Consider the following 19,567-nt stretch of genomic DNA (forward strand, 5'->3'; position numbering starts at 1 on the left):
AATTGTCAGTGAACTGTAAGTCATCCATAAATAAAACCAGTTGCTCATTTTTCCTTCATATCTTTTATTAGTGACCATCAACAAAAAGTTGACTGAAACGTTATGAGTGATGACAGTAATATAAAGAGGCAGAATTTGCCAGGTATGTTTTTCCAAACTCCATTGCTTTTGAAAACAGGATAACTCGGAGATAATGAATTAATTTTTGAAGTCTGCCAGTCAATTTTGTCATTTGCTCACCAGCATACCAGATTTAAATCTGCCAGGACAGACAGCAACTGCATGGTGCCTTTATGGCTGAGAATGATGGTGTGTTCCAGATCAAAAGAACTTTTACAAAAAAAAAAAAAAGAAAAGATCACCTTCAAGAGCAGGTAGCAGGGTCTGAACAAAATTACCTGCTGTAGACAAAAGGTGCCTTTTGGAGCAGAAATTCATATCCAAGACAAAAAACATATGGGCTCAAGACATACATTCACAAAAGTAACTAAGATTGCTTAATAGATGGTCTGTGACATACTGCACATGTCCACCCTAGCGTGGAATGGCACAAACTCTGTACGGGTGGGGCTGCAGCGTACCCCCCAAAATGGGCTCTGTGTTGATCTTCGTCACCCCCTCAGGGAGCCGGAAGGTGAATGCCCGCAGCAGGTTGGCAAAGAAAATAAAGAGCTCGGTCCTCGCTAGATGCTCCCCCAAACACACACGGTGCCCTGCAGAAGGAAGAGGGGGAAGGACAGTGCGTAAATTACCCTGACCTCAAAAGCAATCGTATTCGTCCTCACACAAAGCAAAGGTATTTTTGCCGAGTCCAGAATTTCTCTAGGACTTAATGCAATCAATGACACAAAACTTCATGTAATTCTTCCTTTAAAGAATCCTGTCTCCAGCTATAGATAGCAGTGTAGCCCTTCTGCTCTGAGTTTCGCTTCAATTACCTCAAAAGTCTCGTCTTCATTTGACTGACAACTTTAAAGGAATTCATTCAATCATGTAAATGAAGAATAAGGACTTGCTCTTCCTGGGAGATGTTGTACTCCAGTTTTGTACACATAAAGAATCAGCACAGCTGCTTGCAAGTATTTTCCAAATGTATGTCTGGAGTTGAAATGTATGCCCCAAATCAATAACCAGAATCATTAGCAAAGAATTTCCTTCCAAAAATAGAGCAAGTTATATTTATACATTTGTCAGGACACCTCTGATTTGCCATGTTATAATTTGTTCAGTAGAACGAATGTTTGTAGTTGGATTGGGAAATGTTACTGAAAGTAATCATGTTGATTTTATCACTGTTTTCCACAAAAAGGTTTAAAATAAATGACCAATAGGTTTTTAATAGACATCTTAATTCAACAGTCCCAATTCAAACCATTAATGTTTGTGCTGTCAGTCCATTTACCTATTGAGAATGGTAAAAAGGCTTCTTGGCTCACAAAGTTTCCATCCTTATCCAAGAAATGACCAGGGTTGAACCGTCGAGGTGTTTCCCACTGCTCTGGGTCATACAAAGACGAAGCAATATTTGGAAGAACTATGGTGCCCTGAAAGGAGAAAAACCCTAGCTCAGTTCTGGCTGTCAATCCTCCCCCAGCAGTCAGAACCAGCTAGGTGAGACCAGTGTTATTTTACTTTCAGAGTTCAGTGTTGTGTGCTGGCAGGTTCATTTCCCCAGTAAGAACTGTGAGGAACATGAAGTCTGTTTGTTCCAGAATGTCAGTCCAAGCCTGACAGTGGAAGTGGCCATGTCACTAGAAACTAACAACTTTATTTGTACTAAACTCATTTTCACTTCCAACATTAGAAGTTTCTGTGATACCATCTCTTGATGAAAGCTAGTTGCAAACCTTCATGCTTTTCCCTGGATCTTTTACAGGCTTTCTGCAGGCAAAAATTCAGTCAGAAATCTTTCCAATGCTTTATTAGCACAAATCAACCACAGTATCCTTCAGTATCAGTCTCTAAGGTTTTGTCTTCATTGGTTTGTAGAAACACTTGCTAAAATCCCCTCTTCCATCCAGGGGCACCTTTCACTACTGATAACCCTCTCCCAAGAGCTGCGTCACTCAACTCAGCCTGGCAGATGGTTTCTTGTCTTTGTTGCCATTCAGGCTATGACCCAGAGGTTTCCAACCCCACTGCTGTTGAGGAGAAGACCCTGGCACAAATAGATTTTAATCCACACCTTGCTCTACTGATGCAGGAAAAATCTGTAGCAACTGAAAAACTGTGTCTGTACCTTTTTGAGGGGAAAGCCGAGCAATGTAGTGTTCCTCACACACACTCTGGGCATGCCAACTGAGACAATATTGCTGAAGCGCTGAACCTCATGAACCACAGCATTTGTGTAGGGCAGTTCTCTCCGATCCTCGTAACAGATTAACTGGGAAGGACCCAGAACGGCATCCAGCTCTTTCTGCACTTTCTCTGCGGAGAAATATTCACCATTGCAGGTGGAAAATTATATCAAGTATTTTCACTAATTCCATTTTCAAAGACATTTCCCATTTACAACTACAAGGACAGCAACAGAATTGATGTAAAAATGTAAGTAACTTTTATAAAGAAAATAAAAGTAGCAGGGGTTCCAACAGCTTAAACATATGGGAGCTCTACTTCTGAGTCTGAAGATATTTGATTGTAGATTAAGAAAAGACATTTGTTGCTCAAAAATTTAAAACTCTCTAAGAGTTGCCTTACTAACACTTAAATACAAGAGATAATATTTATCTTTGCGTTTTCTTTTGGCGAGGTGCCTCAGGCACCTACAGCCAGTTAGAATCACTACGTTCACAGCTCTCTGGAATTTAAGCCAGGTGAATCTGGGCCTTAAAAGCCTAATTCCTATTAAATGGAAATGGTTCTTATGTAGGACGTCTGTTAAGTGAAGCAATGCCAACTAGAACAATGTCCAAATACCTTTTAAAAAAACTGGATCTGCTTCTTGGCGCCTGCCTTTTGATCAAGAATAGCATGATTTAAATTACTTATTGCACAGGAGTGTTGGGAGCATTAACAAAAGTAAAAGATTTGTTTTGTAAACATCAAGAGAGGCAGTACATACATCATAAAAATGCCTTAGATTTTTAACAAATGATCCGGTCTTTTTCCAGACCCTTTGAAGCAACACTAAGATGCAGGGAAGCCAATTCTCCATTGATCAGTTTGTGCCCATTCACATCAAGCCTGCTCAGTGACTGCCAGCAGACTTTCACAAAACTATGTTAGGTAGACCCTGACAACAGAGATTTAATCACCTTACAGAATTTAAAATGTATATCCAGAAAGATTTTTAAGTGAAGTAAATTTCCTTCTATGAAGAACTAGCTTGCAAAATCAAGCACGACTACTTCAGGATCTGGTATAGTTTGAAGTGATCAGTCACTGCATAAGTATAAATATGCATCTCTGTTCCAGTGCTTCAGAGAACAAGGAGAGCCCAATTCAGTGATTAGGCAAAAGGCCAGACTTTTCCATATGGTACATAATGGAACTGCATAACATTGTCATTGGGTGTCAACACAGGCAAAAGTATGAATGGGTTCAAAAGGAAGCCACCGATTAAATGGGGACAGATATACTGGTGTCAGTTCATTATGAGAGTCTGGATGCAATATACGACTCAAGAAGCCAGGGAAGGATCATTCTGCACACACCCTGCTTTCCCAAGTATGTGCAAGGTATTATATTCAGATAAATAAAATTATTTAGGTGAGTCAGCGCTTTCATAACCTTAATTACGTTAGGTGATAATAAACATGCAATAACACGAGATTAAGTAGATCTTCTTGTCTGACAGCTACAAGTTGAGCAGTTTTTTCTTATCTTCATTTTTTTCCACCATTTAAAATCCTGTCCTCCTCTGTGTATTTGCACACATTCTGCTATCTAACAATGAGATTTCTGTTATCCAGCATAAGATAGCATTCTTTCTTTGGTTTTCATTTAGTGCTCTATGAAAATGATTGATGGTTATTTAAAAGCTAGACTTAAAAATAAACTTCTTAAATATACATAGACATAACAGATGAGCCATCATATTCCCCTCCCAACTGGCATAATTTCTGTTGCAAGAAACTCAGATACATCACAGAGTTAATTTAATCACGGATTAAATAGACACCCTGATACCTTGGGATCATAAATGGACTGATGGACAAAAGTGAAGTCAAAGTTGCCAACTGACCTTTAGGTGATTATCTTTACTACTTCTGTGACCTACAGAGCACAAAGAAGGGCAGGACTCCCTGTAGCCCCCATCACTGACAATCAGCCAATACAAAGCAGAATTGAAGTAAGTTTCCAAAGAGTGACATCCCTACTATCACACATCAGTTTCTGGTTAATTATTTTCAGCCACCAGTCGTGTTTACAACTAAGACAGAACGCAGCTCAGTTTCTTGAAGTACCATCAGCACCTCACCAATGGCTGCAGCAGTGGCCACTTCAAGGATTATGCGTGCAAACCCTCCAGCTTCCAAAACAGCAACTCCAGCCCTCTTACTCCATTGACTACCCTACTGCAATCTTCATTTCCCCAAAGACCTCAACTCCTCCATCTCAACCAGCCACTGCCTCCTATACATATGCATACTTCCCAAACTGTTAACTCTTTCTGGGAACTGCCTTATGCCTGTGACTGCTGTAAGAGCCTGTATACAGATACTGTGGATCTACCAATGCTGCCCAGCGCAGATCCACCAGTACAACAAGGTCCATGTGCCACTAGCCGTATACCAGTATCGACGAATAGTCTCTGATCCATGAAAACATTATGCCTTGGCTGTTCTATTGCATCAGAAATATTTGTGACGTGCTTATCCACTCACCTTGGACGTCTGGATTTGCCACCATATAGAGCAGGCCCCAGTTCAAAGTAGTGCTTGTTGTCTCTGATCCACCCAAGAAAAGGTCATTTATAGAATAAACCATGTTGTCTTCATTGTATGTAGACCTAGGTTCATCTTTGGACTGCAAATGATAAGATAAAGTAGAGGTTTATACATGAAAGTTAGAAAAATCAGAATAGCTTTAAATGTGATTTCATCACTGGTTCCAAGCTGTAGTGTGTTCTGCCTACAGTACAATGCAGAGAGACTGATAAAGAATACTAGACACCAAAGATGATTATCAGTATGAAAAGCTAACGTTTCACAAATGAACAAGCCATGTTTACTCCACTCTTAATCATGAAGCTAAATCACATGTTCTCCACAGAAAAGGATTGTTGGCTTAATTGTGCAAATAGTGGTACATTTAGAATGTTTCATAAGTAAATGTTCCTCTGAAGATGTGTACCAGCATGTCGTTTTTCATGCCTCAAGCCATATTCCATCACTTAGTTTTTCTACCAAGCAATACAGTGACCAGGGCTGGGTCAGAACACTGGGCTGTCAAAAGTTCTTAACCTGTGGTATTCAGGCTTCTTCTCCACTACAAGGCCACAATGACTCACGTACAGCTGCTCTGGGGTTTTACGGTTTTCAGTTAGAAGTGTGAGGACATGCATGTATATGCTGAAACCATGAAAAAATATTGTTACGGTTTGGGGAAATTAATTGTCTAAATTTAGGGAGGTTATGCTCAGGGGTCTTGAATCTTTCTTTTGCCAGTGGAGCAACTAGAAAGTGGGAAGGATGTTTTTCCCTGTTGTAATATCATCTAATCTTTTTTATATTGCCCCTGCTTATCTATTAGAGACAGTTCATTTTTTTTAATAAACAAACTTGGATGATTTCCACCCAGCAGAGTCCCAGAAGAGCTCGCTGAAACAATTTCTGGTCCACTGATGTTCAAGTCTCATAAATCTTAGAACAGCAGTGAAAGGCTTTAGAAGCAGCTAAATGCTTTGGTAGACCAGATGTGTTAATATTGTGCCAGTATCAAAAAATCTAAAACAAGAGGATCCAAGGAACTAGAAGCCAGTTAGGCTGACATCCACCCTGGACATAAAAATATAGCAGCTGATATGGGAATCAATTAATAAAGAATTACCAGCTAGAAATACAAATTAATGCTATTTGATATAGGAAACTGATCTTGGCAAGGAGATCTGATCTGATTCTTTGATAGAATTACCAGCTTGGACAATTGTGGGGATAGGCAGCCCGACGACAAGCATTGCAGAGTTTGACCTTGACAACCGAGCCTTGTGTCCGTGAGAAGAGAACAACAAGTAAGAAGAAACTGCTGTGTTTATAGAAGACTAGCCTATGTGCTTGTGTCTAGATGCGCGTGATCAAAAGGCTGTACCCTATCAGTAAGCTGCTGATAGCGCGTGAACACTTGAGTTTTGTGTAAGAGGAGAGCTTAATGTATAATAAAGGTCTTTGGTTGCCTCCTGCCAGAGTCCGTGCCGTAACCGCTGTGTTTATAGAAGACTAGCCTATGTGCTTGTGTCTACTAGATGCGCATCAAAAGGCTGTACCCTATCAGTAAGCTGCTGATAGCGCGTGAACACTTGAGTTTTGTGTAAGAGGAGAGCTTAATGTATAATAAAGGTCTTTGGTTGCCTCCTGCCAGAGTCCGTGCCGTCAATCCCCACAGACAATAATGACAGTTTCACAGTTGCAATATACTTGGAGTTCCACAAGATAGTTGCTTTTGTTCCCCACAATAATAAAAAAATCAAGCACTACGAAGTATTCATAAGACACATGCTAAAAGACTAAAGAGCTGGCTGACAGAAGTAACTAACAGACATTCTTCCCTGGATGCATGTTTCTCTAGTGTGATTGAGGACAGCAGCAGAGCCAACTCAGGGAGTACACAAGGCAGGCAGCAGTCCAGGATGGCAGACCCCTTTCGGCTGTGCCAGGAGATGCAGGATGGGTGCTTACGGCCTGACAAGGTTGCAGTGCCCTCTGTTCCTGCAGCCAGCACGTGACCATGGCGGAAGGGGCACCGGCTGTCCCTGCAGGGAAGCACTGCCACCCACTACTCACTTCTCCAGGGGCTGCAAGACTAGATACCCCCTATCCAGGATATCTCATTTGGCTCTCTGAGCCACTCTTGCCTTGTCACCCCCCAGCAACACCAGTCTCATCTTGTCACTTCCTCCCCTTTCTCCTTTTTCTTCCTGTCACCAAGCAGAACAGGAGGAGGAATATGGCCTACTACAGTGGAGAAGAGGAGAAAGGAAGAGTGGTTAAGTGGAGGTAGAAGTAGTCACAGAGGGGAAGGGCTGCTAGTCCAGGGATTAGGGAGGGGATCCAGTTCCCAAGAGACTCAGACAAAGAAAAAGTGATCCTGGTAAGGTCTAGAAAAGGGAGAGATGTGTGTCCCCACTCACAGCTTATGCAAGCCTCCTACAGCCTTTCAAAACCCTACGGATTCCCACCTACCTCTACTACGCCTGCCTGCCCGAAATGCCCTTATTTGTCCCAGTTCCCTTTGTCTGCTTGAAACTTCACTGACACTGGCACTCTCCTCTTCTCCAGCCTTGTCTGAAACTCCGCTGACTCCTAGATTATTTCCCCACAAAATGCTCTCAAAATCCAACTGTCCTCTTGCAGCAACCTCTCCTGACAAACCCTTACCAGCCAAATATCCTATCCGGAACATCCCACGTTGTCTCCCCAAAATCTTCCCAGTTCTCTTGTGGTCCACTTAGAAATTCAGTATCCTTTCCTGGAGGCCTTAAATAACTTTGTAACTTGTGCCAATGAGAAAAAATGCAGTGTATTAACCTGCCCTTTAATTAAAGGATTGCAAGGTGCTGTGGCATATCAATAATTAGAAAGGATTTAGCAAGTCCCTGGTTACTGGATTCACATTAGGATGTCTATGAAAGGTAAGAGATTGTGATAGAAGGGCTCAGACTGGATGATTTAATGGTCCATTTCACCTTATTCCCCATGAATGTATGATCAGCCAGAACAAATACTTACTTTTTCAATGTGAGCCAGGTAAAAGTCAATGAAATCCTGCAGTTCGTCTGGTATCCCACGCTCCATGTGCATTCTGATCTCTCTCCTTGTAAAAGAGCTCAGGACATCATAGCAAGACAACGCCTTCTTATGAGGACCAGGGAGACGGCACATCAGCCAGGGGAAGATTTCATACAGCTGCGGGAGTGACACACAAGAGGTACCAGAAAGTCTCTATCACTAGAAAATGCATTTTAGGCCTACTAAAAAGAGAAGGTAATATTCATATTAGCATGTGTTTTTGGCATCATTAGTAAAATATTTTGACAAAGACTATGCTTATGTTTTCAAGTTGTGAAACAGTACACTATATAATTTCTAGCTGTGTTGATGGTAAGATTCAGAGTTCCACAGGCTTTCAGCTCAACCTCAAGCCAAATTAGAATGATTATAATTAGAATGAACTGTATTAATTTATTCAATTATTCAATTCATGTATTCAATTACAATGAACTGTATTCAGACATTTTAAAAGTGAGATCCTGCCCTCCAGTGGAGGATACCAGGAAGGAAGAAGCAAAGCTATTGCAAACTGTCCTCACCAGGATGTGCAAAAGCAGTTGATACAACCCAAAGCAAGGGCCAGCTACCAGCGGCTGGTATACAAACTCGGTAATCCCCCAAAGCACTGTCTACTAATCGAGCTCTCAAGGGTCCTTAATAAAACTTGAAACATCTGAAACGCAGAAAATCTGAGAAACAGCTACCTGACATTTTTGAGTGCTCTCCTCTAGAAAAGAAGAAAGGATTAGCTGACACAACCAGATTAATTTTATCCTCCTCTCTTACTCTTTGGGAAAATCTGGCCTAAGAATAGCTGCTTTCTACCTACTCTGAAAGCTAGAAAGTTCATTCTGATTTTCAGCCTATATTTATGCCTCGGTAATTTGTATACATTGTTCTTGTATCTGCAGTGTATTTTCTCTTAATAGTTCTTTTCATGCTCGAAACATAATCCCGTGATTTATTTATCAGCAGAAGTTGATAAATTTTCAGTCTTTCTTTGTCTTCATTTTGCTGAGCTGTTCTCATACTCTTCTAATTATACCACAGAAACCACGTTATTGGGTGTTCACTGGAGTCTGGCTGAATTATAGACTATACTTCCATCTTTTTGGAAAATCAATTCTTATTGTCAGACATCCAATTATCAATTAAGCATTGCCTTATCACAGAAAGGTAGTAGTCCAGCCCCTGGTAAATTCACATAGAACTTCATATCCTTTTTGTTTAGTTCCATCTCTGGTATTTTTTTTCTTTCAAAATCTGTTCAGAAGCCTTACATACAACTGTGGTCTGACTAATCATATATGGGTGCCCAGATTATATGCATTCCTACTCTCAAATGCACGCACTTTCCGGCTACTATGGCACTGTAACTGTAAGTGGAATTTAGCTGTCAACGTTCAAGACAGGAACTGAGCCCATCCACCTTCCTGGCTACCAGTCCTGCCAAAACTCCTCCTCCATTTCTGGAGGGGCCCAATCCACAGCATTCTCCCGTTCAGTGTCTGACAGCATGGAATCCAGTTAAGAAATGGGAATGTGGATGCAGCAATGTCCACTTTTTACAAAATGCTGAGTACCCTTTGCATCCAGGAAGTGGGAAGATTGCAGCCCTCCCTCTGGAATGGTTTGAACTCCTGTTCTTATTTCCCAGAACAGCATCTTATTCATTGGACTAAAGCAAAGCTAGGATAGGAAGGAGAGAAGAAAAGGAGGTATATTCTCTATCCCAAAAGCAGGTCTCGCCTGCCACCACTACACACAACTTACAGGACCAAAGCTAGGCTAAGCAAAAGGGAACCTGATCGTAACTCAGTGAGAAGAATGCTCCATGGGATGTGGGGGGAAATCTCTGTGTTACAGGGATTGCTTATGTGTTTTACATTAAGAAGCTACTGCATAAGATGTATGGGACAACTTTAGAAGTGGAACCAGAACCAAAACTCCTGGGCAACTTTGAATACACTTCTGTGCAAAGCAGGCCTCTTCTAGTGTCAGATGAGTCCTTGACTCTCAGAAGAGTGCTGATTGTTTTGATTGCCAAGCTTACAGGTATATTTACTGGCTTAGCATTTCCTATGTTCTGCTGCCTGCATCTAGAGCTGCTCCTCACTCAGGGTGAAGGAGTGGAATTCCTCTGGGAAGTCTTCAAGTCTCCACTTCTTATAGAGGAAATGGAGATAAGTAGCCACAGGCAAAATACTTCGGTATTTGAATCATTCTTCTCTCTGTTGACTGTATATAAAACAGTGTCTAAACTTGGCACATGAATCACACTTTTAGACCTAACATTTAGTATTTAACAATCATGATGCCCAAGGCAGGAATCTGTTGTGCATGGGGGTTGAGAAACCAAGTAACAAACATGACCCAGGAACAGTCCATCAGCTTGTGCCTTGCTGCAAAGATTTAAGAGCAAACTACCTTATCACAGTACTCCAACACAGGACAATGAACACAAATGACCAAGGCTGGTATATAGAGCATTAGCATCACACTTTGAGATAGTGCACTGCCCAGTAAAGCTGCATGGGACATCACTCACCCATTTGAAAACTTTTGCCTAACCTCTTGAATCTGCATTTCTCCCTTTCTGTCTTATTCAGAAAAAGACAACAGATCATTTACTTACATGATGAATAAAACTGCCTCCAAATTTGAATAGATGCTCTGTGGCTCTAATCAGTTCATGGAAGGTTTCATCCCCTCTGGAGAAGCGATGTCCAAAAACAACAGCACAAATTACATTTGAGACAGAATGAACAAGAGGGAAAGAAGGATCCAGGGGTTTCCCTGCAACCATAATAATAAATGTCATTGTTAATGTCTTCTATTCTGCTTTAGTGAAATGAGAGAATATTATAGGTTACCCAAAGAACTGTCAAGAGAGCATTGCATTTCACAGAGAAGCAGCAATCTTCTTACAAAATTGTAGTATCAAACTGATTCTTCACAACTATGGTGCAATCCCATAATCCCAGGAATGGGTGGCACCCTAAAGAAATGCCAAATGTGTAAAATATTTTGTAATATGATAGAGCAAATTTAGAGGTAAGAAAAAATTATATGCAACTTTGCTGTCTGACAAATTCAAAATAGGTCTCAAGCATGGGAATGGCTGAAAACACTGTGGTCAAAGGAAATCTGAGGGGAGAACTGTAAGACGAGAGGCAGCCTTATTCAGCAAGAAGATAAATACATGTAAGGCTACTATATTTTGTCTGACCTTGCTAGAGATGTACAACCTCTGGTAAGATAAAATGTCGTAAACTCCTTTCAACCAACTGTGTCAACAATATAATAACTTATTTTAAAGCAATTACTTGAAAAACTAATCTCAAAAAAACTATTTTTTGACTCCAGAATAAACGACTATGAACAACTATATTTATGTATGTACTGATGCAACTTGTCCAACATCCAATGCACAATTCTGATTAGCAACCTATTGTTCTGGGCTTTTCTTTCCAGCACACGTGGTCACATCTCAATCTCTCCTAGTTCTTAAACCATGGGATTGGGCTAGATTTAATTATTTTTAATTGATACAATGCTAGCCACAGCATGTCCTGATTTACTGTGCCTTTGCATAATGATCAGCATTGGGAAATCCAACTCAAATGCTCCTAACTGGGTTAATCAGGATAAAATGTTGTAATGAAGACAAGATTCTAGTCACTGCTTTACAGAGTTCATGCAAATGGTGTTACAAGACTTAATTCATCAGCATTGATAATGTGTCCATATCTTTATGTACCAGCACCATATATGAGCCAGCAATGTGCCCTTGAGGCAAAGGCGGCCAACATTATCCTGGGCTGCATTAGGAAAGGCATTGCCAGCAGGTCAAGGGAGGTGATCCTTCCCCTCCGATCAGCACTGGTGAGACCCATCTGGAGTGCTGTGTCCAGTTCTGGGCTCTCCAGTACAAGAGAGACATCAACATACTAAACAAGTTGAGCAAAGGGCCACAAGGACAATTAAGGGATTGGAGCATCTGATGTGAAAGAGGCTGAGAGAGCTGGGACTGTTTAGTCTGGAGAAGAGAAGGGTCAGGGAAGTATCTTAAATGTGTATAAATACCTGATAGAGGGGAATAAAGAACATGGAGCTAAACTTTTCTCAATGGTATCAAGTGAGGCAATGGGCAAAAACTGAAATACATTAAATTCTGCCTAAACATAAGATACTTTTTTACTATAGGGCTGATTGAACACTGGAACAGGTTACCCAGAGAGGTGGTGAAGTCTCCATTCTTGCAGATATTTAAAACCCAACTGGACTCAGCCCTAAGCGACCTGCTCTGATTGACCCTTCTTTGAGAAGGGATTAGACTAGACCCTCTTCAAAGATCCCTTTCCACTTTAAGCATTCTATGATATAAATAAGCTCCAGTTTTGCTTCCCAATTTTAGTAGTTTTGTAAATAACTTTGAACAAGAATAGTCTCCCACTGGGTTTGAAAACACAGAACTGGGGTCTTTGTATTTTCAGTCCATTCCACATAGACACTGTAAGACCCTGCACACTCTCTTGTGGAACAAAAGCTGCCCTTGATTTCAGAGCAGGACAGAGAAGTTCATACACTAAAGACATCAGACTAATGACAAAAATGAATCAGTATTTATTGCAGAGATACCTTTCATACTTGCAAAGAAGTCTACCAGGTGGTGGGTCTCTTCTTGAACTCGATGCTCCAGACCTCTTTTCCCCAGACCAAGGTTGCGTAGAGTCCTCAGTGCAAACCTTCTCTGCTGCTTCCAGGTGTGACCAGTTGCCAACATAATCCCTGCATTCATTCAGGGAAGAGCTCTGTATCATGCTAATATTTATTATAGACAAAGACTACATTAAAAGATTTACTAAACCACAGAATATAATGAAACTATTGCATTGCCTATGAACACAAAGACGCAAAGGAACAGCTGTGGCATATAAGCGTGTGGGCAGGGCTAAAATGGACAAACTCAGCTGGGTAATAAGATGACTTGCAGGATTGAGCTTGATCCAAGACAACCAGTTATCTCAGAAAGTTTGACAGCTGCTTCTCTAGACATTCTCTGAAGTGCTTGCCTCCCGCTCTCTTCTATGCTTGGAGCTCACCTGACCAGAGTAATGATTCTCATGAAGGGAAAAGGGGAAAGAGTTCTGACTGTCCACAGTCATGGAGAAAAGTTCCTGTCCACAGGGCAGAAAAGTTCAGTACTTGGTCTTTGTCACAAATACCTTCAGAAGAAATAAACATCATATACTAACAGGATCTTTAATGCAGTATAAGAATCACCGATGACTGAAACAAATGCAAATTAGAAATACTTAAGGAACTAGGTTTCCTTAAAAAGAGCTGAGGTCCCAAATAAAATACAGGTTGTTTCATAAGGCAGTTGTTCATGAAAATCAGGAGTTTGGGAATTTCCGGTATGGTTGGGGAGTATGGAACCTAAGCAAGGTTGAAACAGAAGTGCACTGAACCTCTAGATGGAACTGTGCGAGTAAGAAAATATTCACAAAAGGAATGGAATGGGAAGAAGATCCCACCATCAAGCTCATTCTTCAATTGAAAACGTAATAGTGGGAGGCGGCAAGTCCAGGACAAGGAAGCGTGCTGTTTCCTGCTCTTCCTCCACTTCTCTATGGCACAGCCTACCACTGCCTCATCTCATCACCTTTGAATCTGCTCCAGTGAATATTTCACACAAGGTATTTTGAATCTTTTTTCTTTTGCTGGTCTTTTCCTCCTCCTACTATCCAAAGGCTGTTTCACCCCTCCCTACTTTGCAGTTCACCTGGCAGTCATTCCTCATAGACAAACCCTGCTACTGTGGTACCTTTGGAAGTGGTTACAAGCTACAAAAGAGCTGCAGTTTGTCAAGATGATGTTTCTGTGCAATATTTACAGCAAGAAATTCTCACCTTTTCCTTTGGCCATTGCTCTGAAGAAAGGAGACACTAGCCTCCCAGAAACATCTTCAGGGTGCATGGTCATACCATCCTTAACTGCTTGAAATCCATTCAGTACAATCACTGGGGCCCATCCAAACCATAAGGTGAATATGTTGCCATGAATTTTTGCCAGCTATAGACAGGAGGGAAGCCAGGAAAGCACAGATGAAATCCCACACAGGATTACAGGACCAGCCCTAAGGTGCAACGATGTTCTCCATCTTTCCCGCAAGATTACAATTATCTGTGAGAAAGCATGAATGACTTTTCCAGCATTCACTGTTGGAAACAACTGAGTATTCCAGCTTTTCAGAGCCACAGACCTATGCCAAGAAACATTAGGTAGCTTTTATTACTATATATAAGCCAAGGCTCAGTTCACAATGATTCATGTGATAAAGGGTATTTTCTATGCATGAATTTATTTCAAGAGGGTTTCTATCATTTGTACTGGTAAAGTGGCACAAAGGGAACACAGAATTGTCAGAGGAATAACTAGCTTGTAGAGACCGGACCAGTTACTTTCTTGTTTCCCCCCACCCGTTTGCATATTTAGGTACTGGAACTTGAGTAAGACCGTTCTGTCTCAGTGTCCTTACTTCCTGTCTGAACCTGCCGTTTGGTCAGAATAACTGGCATGCCTCATCCAAATCGCAGTGACAGAAGCCACTGGAGTTGTCTATTGAGAATCCTGAGAGCACTGCGAGAACCAACAGAATGAAATAGAGGTGGTTTTGTGCGCAGAAGTAGTCCTCAAAAAACAACTAACAAAAGGTTTGTGGGTTTTTTTAGATCCTGACAATACAAACAAGCATATACACACATAGTGCATCTTAAGTATATTTATTTTATATTTACTATTTACTATTCACTGTTTACTGTTTACTGCTCAAGCTAGAGAGTGCCAGTGCTCAGAAAGCTAAAAATCCATGCTGTGAAAGTCATTTTTTTAAAATAGTATTTCTTTTCCCTACCTGCAAATCTGATATATTATCCCTAAAGGTGTTTAATCCTAAATGATATAAATTTTCACATTAATTTGTCAACTTTAGTGTTAAGTGATGATGGAAGGATATCAAGTTTCACATGAATTTGTCAAATTCAGTGTTAAAAAGTGATGGGTTTAAGCATCAGAATGATTTTCACACATTCAGAACTTCCAATAGCGGTTTTCTTAGCTTGGCAAACTACTTTATGCTGCAATAACTTTTTCTTATTTTGCCAACCAAACGAGCAGTTCCAAACCAAAACAAGTGCAGTATCACAGTGGCTAGTTAACAATTACAGTATATTACCAATGTAGTTTTGGGAGAGAATGTTTTCACATAGCAAACAACATGAGAAATGGGAAATTACAAAGACTTTTAAACAATTAGGAGTATCTGAAAATAAATACCTTCATGAGGAGATCACGATTAAACTGAAAGTTCAGCTGTATCAAGGTCCCAAAAATTGGGAGAGGGATTGGTCCAGGAGGAAGTCGTCTCCGTACTTGTTGCAACTTAAAAAACTGCATACTTAGAAGAAATACAGCCAAGGCTGTAAGAACTTGACTTATTGTCAACATTTTAACAGCTGCTTTTACCAGCTTGTCTTTATTGAAAATAGTCTACTGAAGCGATTTAGGCTGGTTGCTCAACCAGTTTTTTTACAAGAGTTTAAATTTCATATAATAACTATTCCCCGCCCCTAACCTTCCCTCTTTATTACCAACCACTCCCTTTTTGTCCCGCTCATCACATTCTCATGCTCCAGCTTATTTAATAGATGCATACCCCTCTTCTCATTCAGACTATATTTGCCAAATATGGATCACAGGATTTGTAGGAACGGTGTCTTAATAGAAAGACTAGGGCCAAGATTTTCCAGCTTAATGTGTATTAACCTTGAAAGGGATGTATCTATGTTTCTACAAAAGCTTGCTTTGTTTACAATAAAAAGCTTATTTTTCAAGGCACTCATTTCTAATTTAACTCTCTCCTTCAATAGGGAAAAAAAACCTCTTTAAAAAGAAATTCTGATAAGTTTTACCTGCTCTGTATCCAGTGTAATTTTACAAAATCTACTTAAAATTCACCAATTTATCAGAATTTTTCATTTGGAATCAATGTAGTACCCTCCCTGGCCTTTTAGATATTCAAAGATTTTCCATCTAAATTATTTTTGTCAACAGGAAAAGTAATCTTTGTCCAGTGATCTTTTCCATGGGGAAGTGAAGAAGTTAAGGCCTGGGGCCTTCACCGCCTCCAGGGCTGCAGCCTCACAACAGGACCTCTTTACTTCTTTCTTTAGCCGTGCAGCCTTGAGTTTTCACATTATCAGTTATTTCTCACAAATCCAGGTATTCAGATACCATTTGTCCCTTCAACTTCTTGTCAGATTCACCCACATCCTTTGTCATAGTCTTAATACAAGCCTGAAGCTCTTCCTTCTTTATTCCTTTGCCATCATTTCTGCTAACAAGTTCCTCTGATATGGGGATCCATATCTCCTCTCATGCTCTGGCCACTTCAGGAGGCTTTAAAACCTTTTTCCTGGTGGTGTTTTCCTGAGAAAGGAAGAAGATTTCCTGTCTGTTCCAGACTTCGGCCTTCTGGTTCCCTCCATGATGCCAAGGCCCTGCCCTGGCAGCAGTCATATCCTCCTTCCCCGTCTAAAATGGGGGCACACCACAGGAGCAGGAGCAGCCAGGAAAAAATAAAAGGGCAGGAAATGGAGACGAACATAAAGCAGATCAGCACTTGCAGTCACCACCGTGCTGGAGAAGGGAGTGGGCATGAGGAGGCAACCCCAAGCCCCAGCCCTCCTCCACCCCATGTGAGGCGACCATTGCGGGAAGCTGCTCTGTAAGGAGGCGCACGGTTCCCTCCGAAGGGCTGCGTGACACACTTGCATAAACCATTCCTCGGCAAGCCAGCAGCCTGCCTTCCCCTCAGGTTGTCTCTGGGCACCAGTCCAGGTGACTTTTTTCCCAGATCTTTCTGCAACATTTGCCTGTGATGGCTCAGCTGCCCTCCCCGCTGCTCACTCAAGATGGTGGCCACAGCCTTCCCTCCGAGCTGGCCGGTTCCTAAAATGGCTTCCCTACTGCAGCATGAAGTGGCCAGTGGCCTCGCATCATCCAGCCCCTCTGCCTTCCTCCTTTACAGTGGTCAAAGACCAGATTTCTCTCTGGACTCAGCTGGACTTTCTCTGTATCTGCTCCACCTCCCTCTTCCTGAGGAACCACACTGAATTCCCATCTTTCTCTCCACCAGGTTACAATCCAGGACTTAAATAGAATATATATGGTTTTACATTATATTTCTATGGCAGGCAACAAAGATTCAATTTAAATTCCAATATCCATCTTAGATCTCCAATTTCCCCAGGACTATCTTTGTTTCCGCCAGATTTTCAAGTGTGAAACTCTGAAACATTGGGGTCCACTTAATTTCTCCCAGATATTTCTCTAGGATGGCACAGCTCCTTGGACCACACAATAACTCATCCCCAGTGATGATTTTTAAGTAGTAAACTTTTTCAAGCCTTTTAGCAGAATCCAGACATTGCAGCATGCAGCCAAAACCCTCCCAACACAACAGGTTTCCCAAATGATGAAGCAACAACAGCTGCAGGGACTCATCTAACACCAGGGACACAGAAGATCCTGCGAGCATGGGTTGAGGTTCAGAAAACCAAGAAACAAGGATTGAGTAATTTTTGTTTCATGTGCAGAAATGGTGATACTCTGATGCTGATTACATTCTCCAAAACTAAACACATTTTCACAACAAAAAGAATGTTGTTGACGAGGCTATCTGCAATGACCCAGCAGAGAGAGGAAGGGAGAAGCTGGCACTTACCCATAACCTGAGGTGTGCTTGATTTGTGGAAATTCCACCTTGCACCCAGCGCTACAATAAAGAATGCCTGCTTTCTAAAACTCCAAACTGAGTCTTCAAGAGTTCTTTATCTGCCGATTTATGGTAACAAGTGTGTGGTCACCTTGAGCTGTTAGTCCCTCTCTGCTCTGTGCTCTTCTATAAATAGCGTCAGCCTCTGAAGGCAGAAAGACAAAGCCACCATGCTTTTTGTAGTAAGTTCAGTTGGCTGCTCTCTCCTTCAGCAGGCACCAGAAAGTATGACGAGAGAAGTGGCTTTAAAGGGAGTGCTCCAGGAAAACCAAGATTGTCGTTCAGATTATTTCTTTCCTGGATTTGTCTCTTAGCCCTACAAAAGGGATGAAGAGAGCTGGAATAGTGGTATTTCACACTCTCCTCCCTAAGGAGGCATTTCACCCTCTCCTCTCCTTTCTAAAAGGGGAGCAGAGCTTCCTTTGGAGCCACTACACACAGCTTGCATAGCAAGTGCATTCAAAGCTGAATTTCATGCTCTGAAATGTTTGCATTTAATCTGGCACGTGTAGTTTTCCCTAGAACGTATGAGCAGACACTTACCACAGATTACTACAGCGTAAGAGTATGCAGATATGTTTTTATCTCATATTAGGTGACACTGCAGGATTACATTCCAGTTTACACAGGAATATTTTGTAATATACTCAGATCCTTAAGGCTTAAATGTCCAAGGCATATTAAAAAGAATCTGAAAAGAAAATCTCAATAATTCTCAAATGACCCCTAATAACTTCTTTAGAGGCTTTTAGCCTCTTGTAACAGTCCTTCTAGAACAGTGGAGGTGACCTTATTTGCTCTACTAACTTGTGAAACTGAACAACATCTTCTGGTGGAAGAACAGTCAAGGGACAGCCTTGACTGAAGAACAAAAATGAAGAGCAAAAAATTAGGATAAATGAGAAAATGGGGTAGGTTGGAAAGATGGTACAGACTATAAAGGTAACAGAACACTTTGGAGAGGTGAGACAAACATGGGGAAGAAGAGGAAGCAGATGTTCTGGAGGGAACCAGGGTGTTGCACAGGTGGGAAAAAAAATCATTTGTTGACACTTGATAGCTTCAAAACTTACTTGTTTTTGAGCTCAGTAGACACTTTAACCAGTGGTGCAGCTGGAGCTAGCCTGGAATACGGTTCTCTCACACTGGAAAAGGAGGATGACTGTGGGCTTGTTTAAATCTGAGGCATGGGATTCATCTTACTCTATTTGATGGAAAATGTATTTATGAGGTTGCCTAGGCTCCATTTTCTTCATAATTACTAAATGCAGCCAGCAGCAGCTTTTCTTCAGTGCTATCTACCAGCTATTCTTTATTCTTTAGGATTAGTGACTTTTAACTTCGGTGCTACAGGCAAGGAACTGCTGCTGTCATTTCCTATCCTCCTGCTATCCATGTGGATAACAAATGAAGCACCCCCTTACAAGGGTGGAGCTAATGCCAGGGGGTTGTTTGCAGTTCCAGCACGGAGGGGACTTCACACCAATCACCTACCTGTCTGGACACACTGCCATCCAGCCCACAGCAGTGAAAAGGGTTGAACCATCCCATAAAAGTAATCCTGCAGGGGTAGAAACTGGTGACCCAGGTTTCATCCTGTATGAGATTACTGATTTCACGCATCTCTGCCTGTTAGACTGGGGTGCTTTAAAATACAAGGTAGGCAGATGTACCTGAAACAAATGCAGCTGATAATGACTTCAGTCCTGCAGACAGCTAATCAGTGTATAAAAATAATCCTTCATATGTTGGCATACAGTACCCACTTTGTATGTCATACAGGAAGAACATACTC

At 41.4% G+C, this 19,567-nt stretch overlaps 1 protein-coding gene across 1 annotated transcript; it reads right to left on the reverse strand.

Moving 5' to 3' along the window:
• Positions 1-534: 534 nt before the first annotated feature.
• LOC103901491 (cytochrome P450 2J6) lies at positions 535-15,455 on the reverse strand. Its single transcript, XM_009282394.2, has 9 exons — positions 15,273-15,455; positions 13,847-14,009; positions 12,573-12,722; positions 10,567-10,727; positions 7,890-8,066; positions 4,830-4,971; positions 2,240-2,427; positions 1,403-1,544; positions 535-713 (listed from the first exon to the last, which is right to left on the reverse strand). The coding sequence occupies exons 1-9, from the start codon at positions 15,441-15,443 to the stop codon at positions 535-537; spliced, it is 1,473 nt and encodes a 490-aa protein (XP_009280669.1). The 5' UTR covers positions 15,444-15,455.
• Positions 15,456-19,567: the final 4,112 nt, after the last annotated feature.

The sequence above is a fragment of the Aptenodytes forsteri genome, unplaced genomic scaffold (genome assembly GCF_000699145.1).
Source record: "Aptenodytes forsteri isolate BGI_AS27 unplaced genomic scaffold, ASM69914v1 Scaffold404, whole genome shotgun sequence".
Lineage (NCBI taxonomy): Eukaryota > Metazoa > Chordata > Aves > Sphenisciformes > Spheniscidae > Aptenodytes > Aptenodytes forsteri.

Excerpts from the sequence above, each read along its gene's own strand:
- LOC103901491 (XM_009282394.2), bottom strand. The coding sequence starts at position 15,443 with ATGTTGACAATAAGTCAAGTTCTTACAGCCTTGGCTGTATTTCTTCTA. Across the intron at positions 10,728-12,572 it reads CTTCTTTGCAAGTATGAAAG|GGAAACCCCTGGATCCTTCT; the intron begins GTATCTCTGCAA and ends TTATGGTTGCAG. Across the intron at positions 2,428-4,829 it reads GGCAAATCCAGACGTCCAAG|AGAAAGTGCAGAAAGAGCTG; the intron begins GTGAGTGGATAA and ends ATTTCTCCGCAG.